Raw genomic sequence first — 15,415 nt, 5'->3', positions numbered from 1 at the left:
GAACTTTGTGAAATACCTTGCGTGTAATCATCTTGTCATGGAATGCTTTGGTTTTTTCCTTATAAAGAACCTCATTCTCATATGCTTCATTGCGGATTTCCTCAAGTTCTTGTATGTCCAGCTTCCTCTTCTTTCCCGATTCACTTAAATCCATGTTGAACTGCTTGATCACCCAATAGGCCCTATGTTCCAACTCAACAGGTAATCGACACAGCTCTCCAAAAACAATACGGTATGGAGACATTCCAATTGGAGTTTTATATGCAATGCGGTATGCCCACAAAGCATCATCAAGGCGTGTACTCCAATCTTTCCTTGTTGTATTCTCAGTTTTCTCCAAAATGCCCTTGATTTGTCGATTGCTCACCTCGGTTTGTCTATTTGTTTGTGGGTGGTATGTTGTGGAAACTTTATGAGTGACACCATATTTCTTCAAAACACTCCCGAGCATACAATTGCAAAAATGTGTACCACGATCACTGATTAAGGCCTTTGGAACACCAAATCTTGAAAAAATGTTAGCCTTCAAGAAATCTATCACAACTTTTGAATCGTTAGTACGGGTAGCCTTTGCTTCCACCCACTTGGAAACATAGTCTACAGCCAAAAGTATATAAGTAAAACCCGAAGATGATGAAAAAGGTCCCATAAAATTAATGCCCCAAACATCAAAATTTTCACAAACTAAAATGGGATTTAGGGGCATTTGATTCTTTGAGATTAAAGAGCCCATCCGTTGACATTTATCACAGCTTAAACAAAAGACATAAGAATCATGGAAAATACTTGGCCAGTAAAATTCACTCTCTAAAACTTTTCTTGCAGTTCTTTGAGGACCAAAATGTCCTCCACAAGCATAAGAGTGACAAAATGTTAAGATCGAAGGTACCTCATATTGATCCACACATCCACTAATCATTTGGTCAACACAATATTTCCACAAATATGGCTCATCCCAAACATACCTCTTGGCTTCTTTCTTGATCTTGTCTTTTTGCCATCGAGTCAAATCTGGTGGAAATTGATTTGTGACAATGTAGTTCACCATATCGGCATACCAAGGGGCAACTTTTGCTGAAAATAGGTTCTCATTGGGAAATGCATCATGAATGGGAGTTGAGTCATCAGGAGAAACAATCCTACTAAGATGATCAGCTACAAGGTTTGACTTTCCGCTCTTGTCTTTGATTTCAATGTCAAACTCTTGCAAGAGTAATACCCATCGAATGAGTCTAGGCTTCGAATCCTTCTTTGCAAGTAGATACCTAATAGTTGCATGATCAGAATAAACAATGACTTTAGAACCTAACAGATATTGATGAAATTTGTCTAAAGCAAAGACAATAAATAGCAATTCTTTTTCAATTGTTGAGTAGTTGGCTTGTGCACAATCAAGTGTTTTTGAGGCATAGTAAATGACATTGCACTACTAGAAAAAAGGCCTTTTACGACGCTCATTGCGCGTCGTAAAACGCTCAGACGACGCGCAAATGCGCGTCAAGGAAGGCCCTGTCATAAAGAGAGACGACGCGCATTTATGATGCGCATTTACGACGCGCGGTTATGACACGCAATGCGTATCAAGGAAGGCCCTGTCATAAAGGAAGACGACACGCATTTGCGTGTCGTAACCTTACGACGCGCGTGTTTATGACACGCAATGCGTATCAAGGAAGCCTCTGTCAAGAAAGGCCATGTCATAAATAAAGATGACACACATTTTTGCGTATCATAATTTTAAATGTTTAAAAAAAATATTATTTATAGATTTACTAATTTTTCATATTAAATAATACATTAGAAATCTCATAATAATAAATAAAATACCATAAATAACAAAGATAATTCATTTCACTAATATGTCAAATACAAATAATTATTCCAATAGTGAGTAAATGTTATAAAAAAATGAACTCATTTATATACAATTGCATTATCTAGCTTACTATGTGCCAACAACTTCTATCTTTTTCCTTCTCTGCATAAACTTCATTAGCAGCATCCTAAAGAACTTCTATCTTTTTCATCAACAACATCCTCAAAAACTTCTATCTTCGGGACTCATGCAAAGATGTCCTAATGACATGGAGACCACCAAGTCGTTTGACTTCCAATCCTTCATGAAAGCAATGAATCTCACAGTCCTTTAGAACCGATAAATAGGCAATTGCAATGCAAGGACCAAGAGGGTACATCTCTGACTGTTCTTCCACAAGCCTTTTGCCTTCTCATATGTCCAACTCTTGTTCTCACTTTTGCCCACGTATTTAGCTGCGTTATTTACCCAAAACCATATACCATTCACATTAACGTTAGGGCCAAATGAAAGAATAGCTACCTATTTCTAATTACCAGCATCCTACTCTCAGTTTTTTTTTCGTATCAAGACATTATACTGAAAACAATAATCAAGTCGCCATGTTACATACATGGTTAACCCAAAATCCTATCTATTTTCATTGATAAATCCTACAAAAAGTAGACAACAAACCTTTGGTCGTGCATTGAGGACATTGTGGGGAATCTTGCTAGCCCTCAGCAAAGCAGACAGATATTCTGAGTTCTCGACACTGCACCAATAAATAAATAAATAAAGATAAGAAAATATCTTCACACTTGGTTGCATGCATAAAGATGCAGAATGAATACTACAAAATCACAAGTGAAGAATGAATTTCATTGAAGTAGTAGTACCTAGTGGTCCCCACTAAAACAGGACGACCAACTCTGAACATGCTTTCAACTTCTACACGAACATATTCCCATTTACCACGAGCAATCTATTTGCAAAACAATTAGAAGCACTGTTAAAGATGATAAAAGGGTAGAATGGTTATTGAACAGAATAATAATTTCTTACTGCAAAAGCTTGGATAGGTAAATCATGACGAATATTTGCCATATTTGTGGGAACTTCAATAACAGGCATCTGGAACATTTTCAAGAACTCCTTTTCCTGTAAATATTGACAATGCATCATAAGTCGAGAAAGATATCCTGTAGTTGATTCAGCTCGAGAACAATATGTAATTCGAGGACAAATGAAATAAATAACAACGTACTTTCATATATCTGTTTACAATAGAATCCTACTATCATCCTTTTCATATTACAACAATGGATTTGAAAAATCTAAACAATAATAGCAATGTCTTTCAAAATGAACAGCACTTTTCACGGCTATAATTTGATAGAATTTTTAAAGTACAACATCCTAAAAAGAAAAAAAAATGAAAGTATACAGCTATAACCATAAGTGGTATAGTTTTCAAAGTACAGTGCCTTATGAAAGATATCTTTTTTAAAGAGTATGCTAGTATGGTAGAAAGCAATGAAAGTAGGATGCTATAACACACAAATAGATGAAAACAAGTAGTTATTGTTACTTGTTATATTTTTAGCCCATATAGAAAGTGAATACTTACTTCAGTTTTTGCAGTTCCTGTCATCCGTGAAAGCTTTGGATAAAGCTTAAACATTGATTGGTATGTGATTTGTGCCACTACAACTGAATCAGCCTGCAAAGCCCAAGAGGAATACAAGGTAATAGCTTTAAACAAGAGTTGTCAAAAAGAATGATGATGTGGCAGGCAATCGCAATATATACCTGGATTGGTAACCCTTCTTTTGCCTCCACAGCCAGGTGAATCCCCTCTGACCATCGTCTTTTTTCTTCCACTCTCCCCGTCAACTTCAAATGAACATTAATTTACAGCAATATAACTAGTTTTTTCTCCTAAAATAAAAATACGATGTTTTTAATACCTCGTTTATTATAAGAGCTTTCCCATTTTTAACAATGTACTGGACATCTTGACGATAAAACTCCCATTTTTAACAATCTGCAGCTCCTCCAGCCATTGTGCCCAACATATACAAATTAATTTCAATGATTTTTTTTCACAGATTGAGATGCTGCAAAAAAAAAACAAAAAACAAAATTAAACGAGTGTTTTTGAAGACTATTTAATGCTTTCAAATCATGTTGCTTTCGATTCATAATTAATTATTAATCAAGTAAAGATATATTATAATTTAGAAGGAGAAATGCATACATATATAGCCTCCCATGCTAGCTCGGGAATCTGCAGCAACCATCACACCTTCCTTAAAAATAAAAGCCATAGTTGTTGTTCCCTTTGCTGGTTTTACCATTTGGATAGAATTCTTCTGAAATCCATCAAACTGAAGCAAAGGATTTGATGTAGTGTTTTAGCAATATATACATTCACTTAATATCTAGCAGAAAGGAAAAGAGAAAAAGGCAAGAATTGTAAAGAAACTCACATCTGATGTAACTGGTAGGTCAAATGAAGGGGCATCAGAAAGTAGGTCGTCACTTCCTCCATAGAGTGGTGCACTTGTGCAGTTTAAATGTACCTCACGAACAGACTGTGAATGTCTCCGGCGGGTGGTCCGGAAGTGGCAACCGGAGCGGCGGTGGGACTGCGGCCAATTCCAGAGGATTTTTTTCAAAATACTATTCCATCGTTACAGGTGGCGGCTGCATTGCCGCCACCTGGCACTTATCTTTCGCAATATGATCAGAATCCTCAAGGGAGCCATCGGTGGGTCCCGCTAGTGAAATTCCTCAAGTGCCTGTGAATGTTTCGGTTTCTATAGAGTCGTTTGGACTTCTGGATGGCGGTGTGCCGCCACAATCCATGGCTCCTCCACCTGTTGCCATGTCGCCACTTCAGGCGGTGGTCAACGCTCCGACGTTGACCCAACCACTTGATTTAAGCTCCCTTGAAGGTCTGGGAGTTGTTAATGTAGTGAAACCTTCTGAGCCTCCTCTTCCAACATCTGTGCGACTTGGACAGGTGGATAAGTTTTTCTTTTTAAAATTTTTTATCATATAAAATAAGTAGATTACAGTTTCGGTCCCGAACTTTTGTCTCTTACAATTTTGGTCCTTTTGGTTTCTAAGTAAAATATGTTGTTTTGGGGAACAAAGTTGCAAAAATCTGTTGTACTTAGGGACTAAAAAAATAGTCAAATAAGGATGAAAAATGCAATAAAAACCTTTTGGGGACGTGAATTGCAAAAATGAGGTAGATTGAAGGACCAAAAATGTAACTAAATGAAAAAGAATATGCATTATTAAAATTGTTTTGATAAATAATAGGTTCCACGTGGGGCTGGTGCTTCAATTTGTTTCAATATTGGGCTAGTGCATCTTGAACATAATCAACTACCAGATGTGTTATCTTGTTTTGATGAAGCTTTTCTTGCATTAGCAAATGACAATTCTCGTGGAGCTGATGTAAAGGCACAAGCCACAATTAGTGCTCAGTATAAAATCGCAGTCACCCTACTTCAGGTATTATTGTTATTTAAAATTTTAAAACTTAAAACGGAACTCAAATTTACACAATCGCAGTCACCCTACTTCAGGTATAATTATTATTATTATTATTCAAACCATCTATTGCATTGACATAATTACCCTCGGCCACATCAATGTTCAGTAAGTCTTTCCTCCCATTCTTTTCTAAACCTACAAATGCCACATTAATGCTCAGTAAGATTCATTTAAAATGTAAATATGTCAAGAGTTTATTGCAATAAAATATGCTGCTTGTTTACCTTTGTTTTAGAAGTAAATCTAGTTCAGTTATGCGTCCTGCATTACCAAATACTTCATCTTTGGCTTGCAGATTTCACCCCTTTAAACATCAAAACAAATCCTGATGAACAAGCACACATCATGCAAAAGATATGTCCACGGCTCAACGCGTATGGATGAAAAACAGTAGCTGAGGATCAAGAGTAAAAGCGTTTTACAATTTATGTAATCTTAAGCTATGAACTTTTCATAATTTCGATATATAGTCAGTCATACCAAGCATAGAGCACAAGTTAGACTGTATTCCAGAACTACATAATCTGGAAGCACCAATTTCAATACAAGTTTTGAAATTATAACGCTGAGATCACAAGAGAAATAACTACAAAGCTCATAGCAGATATTTTCATTTGATTCACTGAAATTCATATAAAAAGCCACCAGTTCAATCAACCATGGTGATTGTAAGATCTCCAAGTGTTCAGCCTGAAGCTTAGACCTAAAGTTCACGCCACTTACAGAGTTGTGCACCTGAAAAACAAACATAAATCATAATCGCAACACGTCAATCCAAAAAGAAAAGAAAAAACAGCAATCTAAAGAAAGAATAGGATATTTGCTTACTTTGTCGTATTTCTTAAGAATTTTCCTAAGAGCTATAGCATTCATGATAACATATTTGATTAACATCTGCCCTTCTAGTACAAGTGCTTGTTGATCATTTTTGAAACATTGAAACAAGTGTAGTAACTGTCTTAGCATACGAGTTTTGCAATTAAGTTGGCCAAGATGTCTGACTCTAGAGCTAATACACCCCATTATATCAAAATCTTCTTTCATTATCTCGCTGAAGAACATTCGATCACACCCTACATTCATAAACAAATCATGAATAAAAACATCACAATCGTATACAATACATAAGGCACATATTCATGGTCTGTTCTTAAAATTTACGTAATGTCAAAATTGGTAGTTCATAAGAGTCAGCAAGTGTAAAGAGCAGGATTAATAATTATAAACAATACAAACAAATGCATTAAGAATCGCAGAATCAGACATTGATGCTAGGGATGGAACTTCCCAGTTCCCACCACCAACAGTAAGAAGTACTCTCATCCAATCTAGTTATAGTTTCCCGTGACAATCTGATCCTAACCGACTAGTCAAATCTCCAATACTTTTAGAGTCAAAAAAGTTTGTCTTGTGAAAAAAGTGAGGTTACAAATGATGTTGATATATTATAATGATGTTTTTGTCCAGAAAGATTCATATAACGTCCTGAGCAGATTACTAATAAAAATGGATTTATTGGGCAAATTGAACCTAGATACCAAGTCTTGTAGTTCAATCATCTTGTGCTCGAGTTCTTTTGTTGCATATAGATAGACAAGATAGCCAAAAGTGGTCTCATCGGGGTGAACACCTAACAGAGACATTATGTCGAGCAACTTGTGTGTATCAGTAACTGATTCTTGTTCAAGGAAACAACCATACAAAATCGTGTTATAAGCAGACAAAGTAAGTTTGTGATATATCAACCAATAGATCTGATAGTACATAAAAAATATCTAAAATGAAAAAAAAAACATGTTTATATACCTTCCCTGTACCGTCCATGGCGACTATAAGAGTGTAAGTTCGTTTAGAAGGAAAGGAGAGACGTATGTGAGAATTGATATTTTGGAAGGGTGATTGAGTTATGAAGAGTGAAGTGGAGTCGAGCTTCGAAGAGCAGTAGATCCCGAAGAAAAGAGGCGGAGTAGCAGCGGGGGATTTAGGACCGAAGAGTTGGGATGCTGGTGTAAGAAAAGTTGAAATTACCGCCAAAGTAAACCCTAATTTAGAGCTTGGAGTCCGTAAAAATGCTAATAGCTGGTAGCAAGTGGTGAATAGGGGATGGATGAGTATTGAATATGATCTAGGGCTCATTGTTGTTTGTAGTTGGTATCATGGTTGCAGAGCACCAAAAATCTGAAAGGGAGAAAGATTCATAACTGCACAGTGCTAATAGGGTTTCTTCGATAGAGGATTTTACATCAGAAGGAGGAGATGCATCACTTTGATAACATCAACATCAAAAAGATGAAAGGGAGATGATTGGAGAACAAGTGGGGTTTTGAATTTTTTGGGATTTCATTTCCCACCTTTTATTAAAGGATGGAGGCGCATTTCACCCAAAAAAAATATAAAACGACATTCTTACACGATACCCGTTTAACATAGGTGCCCTCCGTGTTTGTAAATTTTTTCTATTGGACACCAATTTCAGGGTACGCAAAAATGCACGTCCACTACCCTTCATATTTCTAAAAACTAACAATATTTTTAGGACACACAGAAAAAGCGTATCGTAAATCAGCGAGTGTCATTGTTTGCGCGTCATTAAAGGGTATATTTCTTGTAGTGTTGGGAACACGATCTTTTCTTTGCCCTAACACTGCACCAACTGCATGATTGCTGGCATCACACATGATTTCAAAAGGCAAACTCCAATCCGGTGATTGAAGTATTGGTGTTGTTATCAACAACTCTTTCAACTGATCAAAAGCTTGCTTGCACTCTTTGGAAAATTCGAATTCTGCATCTTTTTGTAGGAGCTCACACATAGGACGAGATATCTTGGAAAAATCTTTGATAAACCTTCTATAAAATCCTGCATGACCAAGAAATGAGCGTACCTCATGAACACAAGTGGGATAAGGTGAAGATTTTATGACATCTATTTTTGCTTTGTCCACTTCTAGACCCTTAGAAGACACAATATGACCTAGTATGAGACCTTTGTCAACCATAAAGTGACACTTTTCATAATTCAAAACAAGATTGGTCTCAGTACATCTTTGCAAAATCTTTTTCAAATTACCCAAACACTCATGAAAAGAATTACCATAAACTGTGAAGTCATCCATAAAAACTTCAATGATTTCCTCAACAAATTCTGAAAAAATACTTACCATGCACCTTTGAAAAGTGGTTGGAGCATTGCAAAGTCCAAAAGGCATTCTCCTATATGCAAATGTTCCGAAGGGACATGTGAAAGTAGTTTTTTCTTGGTGCTCGGGTGCAACGGGTATTTGATGGAAACTGGAATACCCACCCAAGAAACAATAATGTGTTTTTCCTGCTAACCTTTCCAACATTTGATCAATGAAGAGAAGTGGGAAATGGTCTTTCTGGTTTGAGGAATTCAGTCTTCTATAATCAATGCAAACTCTCCACCCGTTTTGCACACGGGTGGGGACTAACTCACCTTGGTCATACTTTGTAAAGGTAATACCTGTCTTCTTAGGCACAACTTGGACCGGACTTACCCACTTGCTATCTGATATAGGGTAGATCATCCCTGCATTCAACAACTTCAAAATCTCCTTTTTCACAACCTCCATCATTGGAGGATTCAAACGCCTTTGAGCTTCTCGGGAAGGCTTGTAATCTTCTTCCATAAGGATTTTGTGCATGCAAAGTGAAGGACTTAGCCCTTTGATGTCGGCTATAGTCCACCCAATGGCTTCCTTATACTCCTTCAAAGTGGTGACAAGCTCTTCTTCTTCTTTTATTGACAACTTGGTGGAGATGATCACTGGCAAAGTTTCTTTGTCTCCAAGATATGCGTACTTGAGATGATCGGGTAAAGTTTTGAGCTCCAATTCTGGTGCCTTCACAATAGAAGGAACAAGTTTCTCATTAGACATTGGTATTTTCAGCTTTGGAACATCAAACCTCATTTTCTTCTTCTCATCCATGCAAGACACCGCCTCCATAATCTCTTGATCAATTGTAAATTGATTAGCAAGTTTTTCCACTCTTTCCTTTTTAAGATTCCTGTCTAAAATAAGAGCTAACACATCAAGATTAGACAAATCAAAACACTCCTCTGTCAATGGTTCGATGACATACACAAAATTCAAAGATGAAATATCACTTGGATATCTCATAGAATCATAGATATTGAAATTTATCACCTCTACATCAAACTCCATGGATTATGTACCATCATAAACATCAATTTTTGTCCTGACTATTTTCAAAAAGGGTCTTCCTAGGAGAATTGAACTCAAATTTAGTGAGTCATCATCATCCATGTCAAGGACATAAAAATCTGCTGGAAACACTAATTCATTCACTTGGACTAATACATCTTCTAGCACACCTTTGGGATGTACTAAAGATCTATCAGCCAATTGAATGATTACCCCGGTCTTCTTCAATGTGCCAATATTTAAATTTTTAAAAATGGAATATGGCAAAACATTGATAGAAGCTCCAAGGTCTAGCATAGCCCGTGGAACATGAAGATTACCTAACTTGCAAGGAACCGTGAAAACACTTGGATCCTTACATTTTTGAGGTAGTCTTTTCTGTAACACTGCTGACACATTTTCACCCACTTTGACAGTTTCATTCCCTTTCAGTATTTTCTTAGATGTGCATAATTCCTTAAGGAATTTAGCATATCTTGGGACTTGCTTGATGGCATCAATACGAGGAATATTTACCTCAACCTTCCTGGACATCTCCATGATTTCATTGTCTTCCCTTTCACGCTTTGACTTGCTTAATATTGAAGGAAATGGAGGAGGAGTGAATTTTGCTTCAATAGGAACTTGCTTTGAGGGTGTTTTTGACTTTTCTTCTTCTTTCTCTAGCTCCATCTCTTCTTCTTCTTCAATCATTTTAGGACCTTCATATTCTTTGCCATTCCTCAAAGTGATGGCACATGCACTATGTTTTGGATTCTTCTCAGTTTGTGCGGGTAGTTTGCCTTGTGACTCCAATTTACTCACAGAAGTGGCAAGTTGAGTCATTTGTTGCTCTAAAGTCTTAATGCTCGCCTTGGTCTCATTTTGAAATGTTTGAGTACTTGTGGCTAAACTCTTAACAATGTCTTCCAAAGACATTCCTGATCCACTTGAACTACTTCCTTGATGCATGTTTTGAGGTTGGAATTGAGATTGATGAGGAGGTTGAGTTGGCTGGAAATGTGGTTGATAACTTTGTTGGTGATGCATTTGATTTTGAAATGGGGGTCTCGGTTGATAAGGTGGTGGTCTTGGCTGAAAATTGGCATTAAGTTGATGCCAATTTGGATTGCTTCTTGGTTGGAAGTTTCCTTGTTGTTGACTTGAAAATCCCATAGCTTGAACTGGCTCTACATCTTCTTGTAACATGGGGCACATATCAGTGGGATGTCCAACTTGTGTACAAATACCACAAGGTCTAACTGTTGGTGGTTGCACACCCTTGTCCTTTGCAAGCATCATCACTACTTTAGTCAACTCAGAAAGTTGACTTTCAATTTTTGGGGTAGAAATTTCTTTCACTCCTCTTGGTACATCACTGTACCATTCTTCTTCTTGGTCTGTATGCTTGGACTCTTCTTCCATGTTCTTGATAAGAACTCTAATTTATGTTGGAGTCTTATCAGCTATAGATCCACCACTTGATGCATCGAGTAATCTCCTATCCCAAGATGACATTCCTTCACAAAAATACTGCAACAACTGATATTTGGTAATCCCATGTTGTGGACATCTTGAGCACAATTTCTTAAACCGTTCCCAATAAGTATGCAAGGCTTCTCTTTTTTGTTGCTTGATACCAATTATCTCTCTCCGTAAAGCTGAAGCTCTCATTTTTGGAAAATATTTATCCAGAAACATCTATGCAAGTTCATTCCATGTTGTGACTGACTCCGGTGGTAAGTCATACAACCACTCCTTAGTTGAATCTTGTAAAGAAAAGGGGAATGCCCTTAACTTGATTTGATCTTCTGTGACTTCATGTAAGCTTTATAACCACACAAACAACATGAAATTCCTTAAGGAATTTATGTGGGTCTTCATTCTCAAGACCACGGAATGAGGGTAACAAATGGATGAGTCCAGACTTGAGTCCAAAGTTGATTGTTGTAGGGTAATTTATGCACAAAGGTTGTTGGGTGACATCTTTAGTGGCCCATTATCTAAAGGTTTGTTCAGGTGGTGGTGGTGGAGGATTTTGGTCATGGTTGTCTCCCATGGTAGGAGTAGGGATAATGGTTTCAGATTCGGGTAAAGGTGAAGATGGGGTTGATGGATTTGATGAAGAAGCTCCGGATTGTTGTTGTTTCTTTAAAAGTATGGCTTGCTTCCTTCTTTGTTTAGCATATTTCTCTATCTCCAAATCAACTGGTAAAGGTGTACCTGTGTGAAAAGATCTTGGCATAAACAATTAGTACTACCGTATCCCCGGCAACGGCGCCAATTTGTTTGGTTGTCAAACCAACAAATAATGGGATAAAGAATATTAATAAAATTCAAGTCACTGCTATTTCTTGTACTAAAGATACATGGTCGGTCCACAGGAGTACAGGACTTCTTTTCTTGCCATATTTTCACATAATACAAATAATATTAAAATGGGGGATTGTGTTTGAACTAGATTTAAACTTCATAAATAAACAAGATTGTTAACAGAATTTAGTAAAAGAAATACATTTCCGATTCCGATTCTTATACATGTATTATATTGAAAGATGCAAAATGAATATGATTATGTTCTATCTAGGTTGGTGATTTAGATACTAATAAACTCTAATATCTAAGTTGACAAAAATTGTTTTATTCAAAACATGTTCTTCAAATAAAACTTCATTTAATTGATTTAATTCAAATAAGCTCTTTCATTAAATCATTAAATGACTTTAAGTTCTTGCAACAATTACCAACAATATTCAATATTCCTCATAAGCTTGGGATTATGAACATTTCATCTTTGATTACACTTAGTATGATTCAATTACAATCAATTAAGTGCATCTTACTAACATCAAATCATAAAACATATACGAATTTTACAATTTGATTAACTAGATTGATAAAAACCCTAATTCAATGATCAAGTGAAAAAAGAGAATAAACCAAACACATGATTAAGATCAAATCAAAGATTACTAGATGTTAAACACAAATCAAGTTCAAGTTACAACCTAACAACACATACTTAAGAATTCAGATTCGGAAATGATAATGAAATCAACCACACATGTCTAGGTTAAACTACAAATCAAACAAGTTTAAACTTCAAATTGACTTACAAAAAGGAAATTAAAGTGTTTCCAAGTGTTAATCTACTTCCAAAAGCTTTGAAAATCGCTTTCTCTCTACCCAAAATACGACTTAACTTCTGACCCAACTGATTCTCTAAATTAAATGGGAGTAAAACTACTTTAAAAATTGTCGAGACGTTTACACGGCCCATGTAAATTAAAGGGTGCCATTTACACGACCGTGTAAACAAGAAACGTAGAATGTTCTTGCATATGCATTTACACAGCCCGTGTAAACTATAAGCTATCATTTACACGGCCCGTGTAAATTCCTGTGAAGCCAAATTCTTTATTTCTTCATTATCTCTCTCTTCAATGTTCCAAAACTTCTGAAACTTTGTCTCCAACTCTTTTTAACTTCCTACATCAAGATCCAACCTTCAAAAGTCCCTAAAATATCATAAAAGTGTGTGAATGGAATTGCATTATGAAAAATCCCGAAAAATATGCAAAATGCATGAGTTTAAACCTAAATGCAATGCACTTTTATGAACTAAAACTACAAAATGAATGCATGAAATGCACCTAACAATCTTCAATCGTCAATTCTGCTTCAACTCAGTTGGTGATGGAAATCCCAGATGATAGGAAAACTTTAGGAATTACACCTATCATTCTATCATCCCGCCAATCAAATGTGTACATTCAGATGTACCGTACTTCTCTAGACGTACTGCTATTTTATCAGACGTATCCTAAAGGCAAGATACCCCTCTTATGATATCTTTCGATAGGTATCATTCACTATCATAAGCCATCTCATTTCCTCTATTTTCTCAGTCTATCATGGTTCACATCACTTCCTAAACTTCTGCCATTGAGATAGGTTTGGGTGTAGGCGCAATGACCGATGCATGACCCATCACATTCTTAGGCTCAGGTTGTCATCTTCCTTGGATATTTCCTAGTCTGTCCTCACCATGACTTTTTGTACACCCAAGCAGACGTTCGGTGTACCGAGGCGAGAATTTTAAGATAGGAAAGATCTTATTTACGATAGACGTATAGATCTCCTTGTCACAACGAAAAGTTATATGCCAGTTCTAATACCGTAATCAAACGTTTAGAAATAAACTGGAGTGGGTCAGGTTGGGAAACCTGGTGAGTACATAGGGATTTCAATCCCACAATGTTATATCATATATATAATTTAGAACTCACAAAATATACAATTTCATATATATATATATATATATATATATATATATATATATATATATATATATATATATATATATATATACACGCAACTCTTACCCCACCCCGTTAATCCTTACAACGAGACTATCCATACTCTCGGACCTTAAATTTTACCTCTTACTTAACCCCTACTCTCGGATTAATAATTGTGCCCATTCCATACTATCGGATTAGGGACAAGTATATATGTGTAAATCCATTCTCCCGGATTAACGACGAATGACTATGTCCTATCTATACTCCCAGACTGAGGACGACTGGCTATGTCTTAATCCATACTCCTGAACTAAGGACAATTGACTATGTCTTAATCCATACTCCCGGATTAATGACAGTTGGCTATGTCCAATCCATACTCTCGGACTAGGGACAATGACTATGTCTAATCCATGCTCCCGGATTAATGACATATACTAAAGTTCTATTCCCTGAGTATAACTCACTCGTACTCGTAAGAAAATACTACCCAATATACCTCATAATTAATTTAGGTTTACTCTTTATCCTAAATCATGATGTATAATCAGGTATGTTCTTTAACACGTATTTCAGGCAACATCAATTAACTCGCACATAAACATATAATTAATATTTCAATCAATACTTGTATTAAAATCATGTTCATGAAAGGGACTATGCACTCACTTGATTAGGTGGTGATTTCGAACTCAGAGAACGCTTCGTTATCTCAAAACAATTTTCCTCGACAAAACCTATGAGGACCCGAATATTTCATATATATAATTTCAGCAGTCTATAACTTCATTTGAAAATCAAATTCATTTCCGCCATCTTTTAGCCCAATTTAAAGTCCGTATTAGTATTCCGAGTCGACTACACTTAAGGATCAAGTGTTAGAAAACCTCCACTAAAGTCCTAACATCAAAAGTAATGCCATAAACTCCATGAGATGGAGTTTACGGCGATAAACTCTGGCGGTAACCGCGACTAATTAATAGTCTAGCTATTATTACTATTATATAAGCGTTAAATAACACTCAATATAACTCATAATAATAGCCCAAATAATTATTTTAAGGTCCTAATAATGTTACTATAATTAAATAAAAGCTATATTAATTATAGTATTGGCATAGCTCACTTACAGTGGGTTTTTTATTAAAAAAACCGGGCTTCGCTGGAGTAGCGTTTCCGAGCCGAAAGCTTTTCTTCTCGGGGCCGCCGGGCACTCCGGGGCTTTCTTCTCATGCTAGGGAGGTTCCCTAGACTTGGGAGGGGTTTAGGGAGGTTATAGAGAAGTTAGAGAGAGAAAGAAAGGCATATGGTGTGAAGAAATTATGAAGAGTTCATCTCTTATTTATAGGAATTTTATAGTAAAGTAGCCTCCAAGCTTCGTCCGTATCTTCCGTGTACGAGCTCCGTTTTCTACGTTATTTATATCCACGCGTTGGTATTTACAAGTACTACAACTTTCATTTAGAACATGTCGGCTAATTCTTATTGTATCTCAGATTTACAAAACTGTATTCGAATTCGCCGCGCTCGAAAAGTAGGGACTAAGCTTCGTCCATATCTTTTGCATACGAGCTTCGTTT

At 36.4% G+C, this 15,415-nt stretch overlaps 1 protein-coding gene and 2 pseudogenes across 1 annotated transcript; all 3 read right to left on the bottom strand.

Moving 5' to 3' along the window:
• Positions 1-3,755: 3,755 nt before the first annotated feature.
• On the bottom strand, positions 3,756-4,510 carry LOC111896320 (proteasome subunit beta type-5-B-like; annotated as a pseudogene).
• Positions 4,511-5,460: 950 nt separating this feature from the next.
• LOC111902184 (probable E3 ubiquitin-protein ligase BAH1-like 1) lies at positions 5,461-7,189 on the bottom strand (annotated as a pseudogene).
• A 2,366-nt stretch (positions 7,190-9,555) lies between these two features.
• Positions 9,556-10,956, bottom strand: LOC111902183 (uncharacterized). The gene is made up of 2 exons (XM_023898041.1): positions 10,254-10,956; positions 9,556-10,163 (listed from the first exon to the last, which is right to left on the bottom strand). Exons 1-2 carry the CDS (start codon positions 10,954-10,956, stop codon positions 9,556-9,558), a joined length of 1,311 nt encoding a protein of 436 aa, XP_023753809.1.
• Between the last annotated feature and the right edge of the window lie 4,459 nt (positions 10,957-15,415).

This window comes from Lactuca sativa, chromosome 9 (genome assembly GCF_002870075.4).
Source record: "Lactuca sativa cultivar Salinas chromosome 9, Lsat_Salinas_v11, whole genome shotgun sequence".
NCBI classification, from domain to species: domain Eukaryota; kingdom Viridiplantae; phylum Streptophyta; class Magnoliopsida; order Asterales; family Asteraceae; genus Lactuca; species Lactuca sativa.
The sequence above is the reverse complement of the archived record's forward strand: the minus strand, read 5'-3'. Positions and strand labels throughout refer to the sequence as shown.

Excerpts from the sequence above, each read along its gene's own strand:
- LOC111902183 (XM_023898041.1), bottom strand. The coding sequence starts at position 10,956 with ATGGAAGAAGAGTCCAAGCATACAGACCAAGAAGAAGAATGGTACAGT. Across the intron at positions 10,164-10,253 it reads GAATGGCAAAGAATATGAAG|CAAAATTCACTCCTCCTCCA; the intron begins GTCCTAAAATGA and ends TTCCTATTGAAG.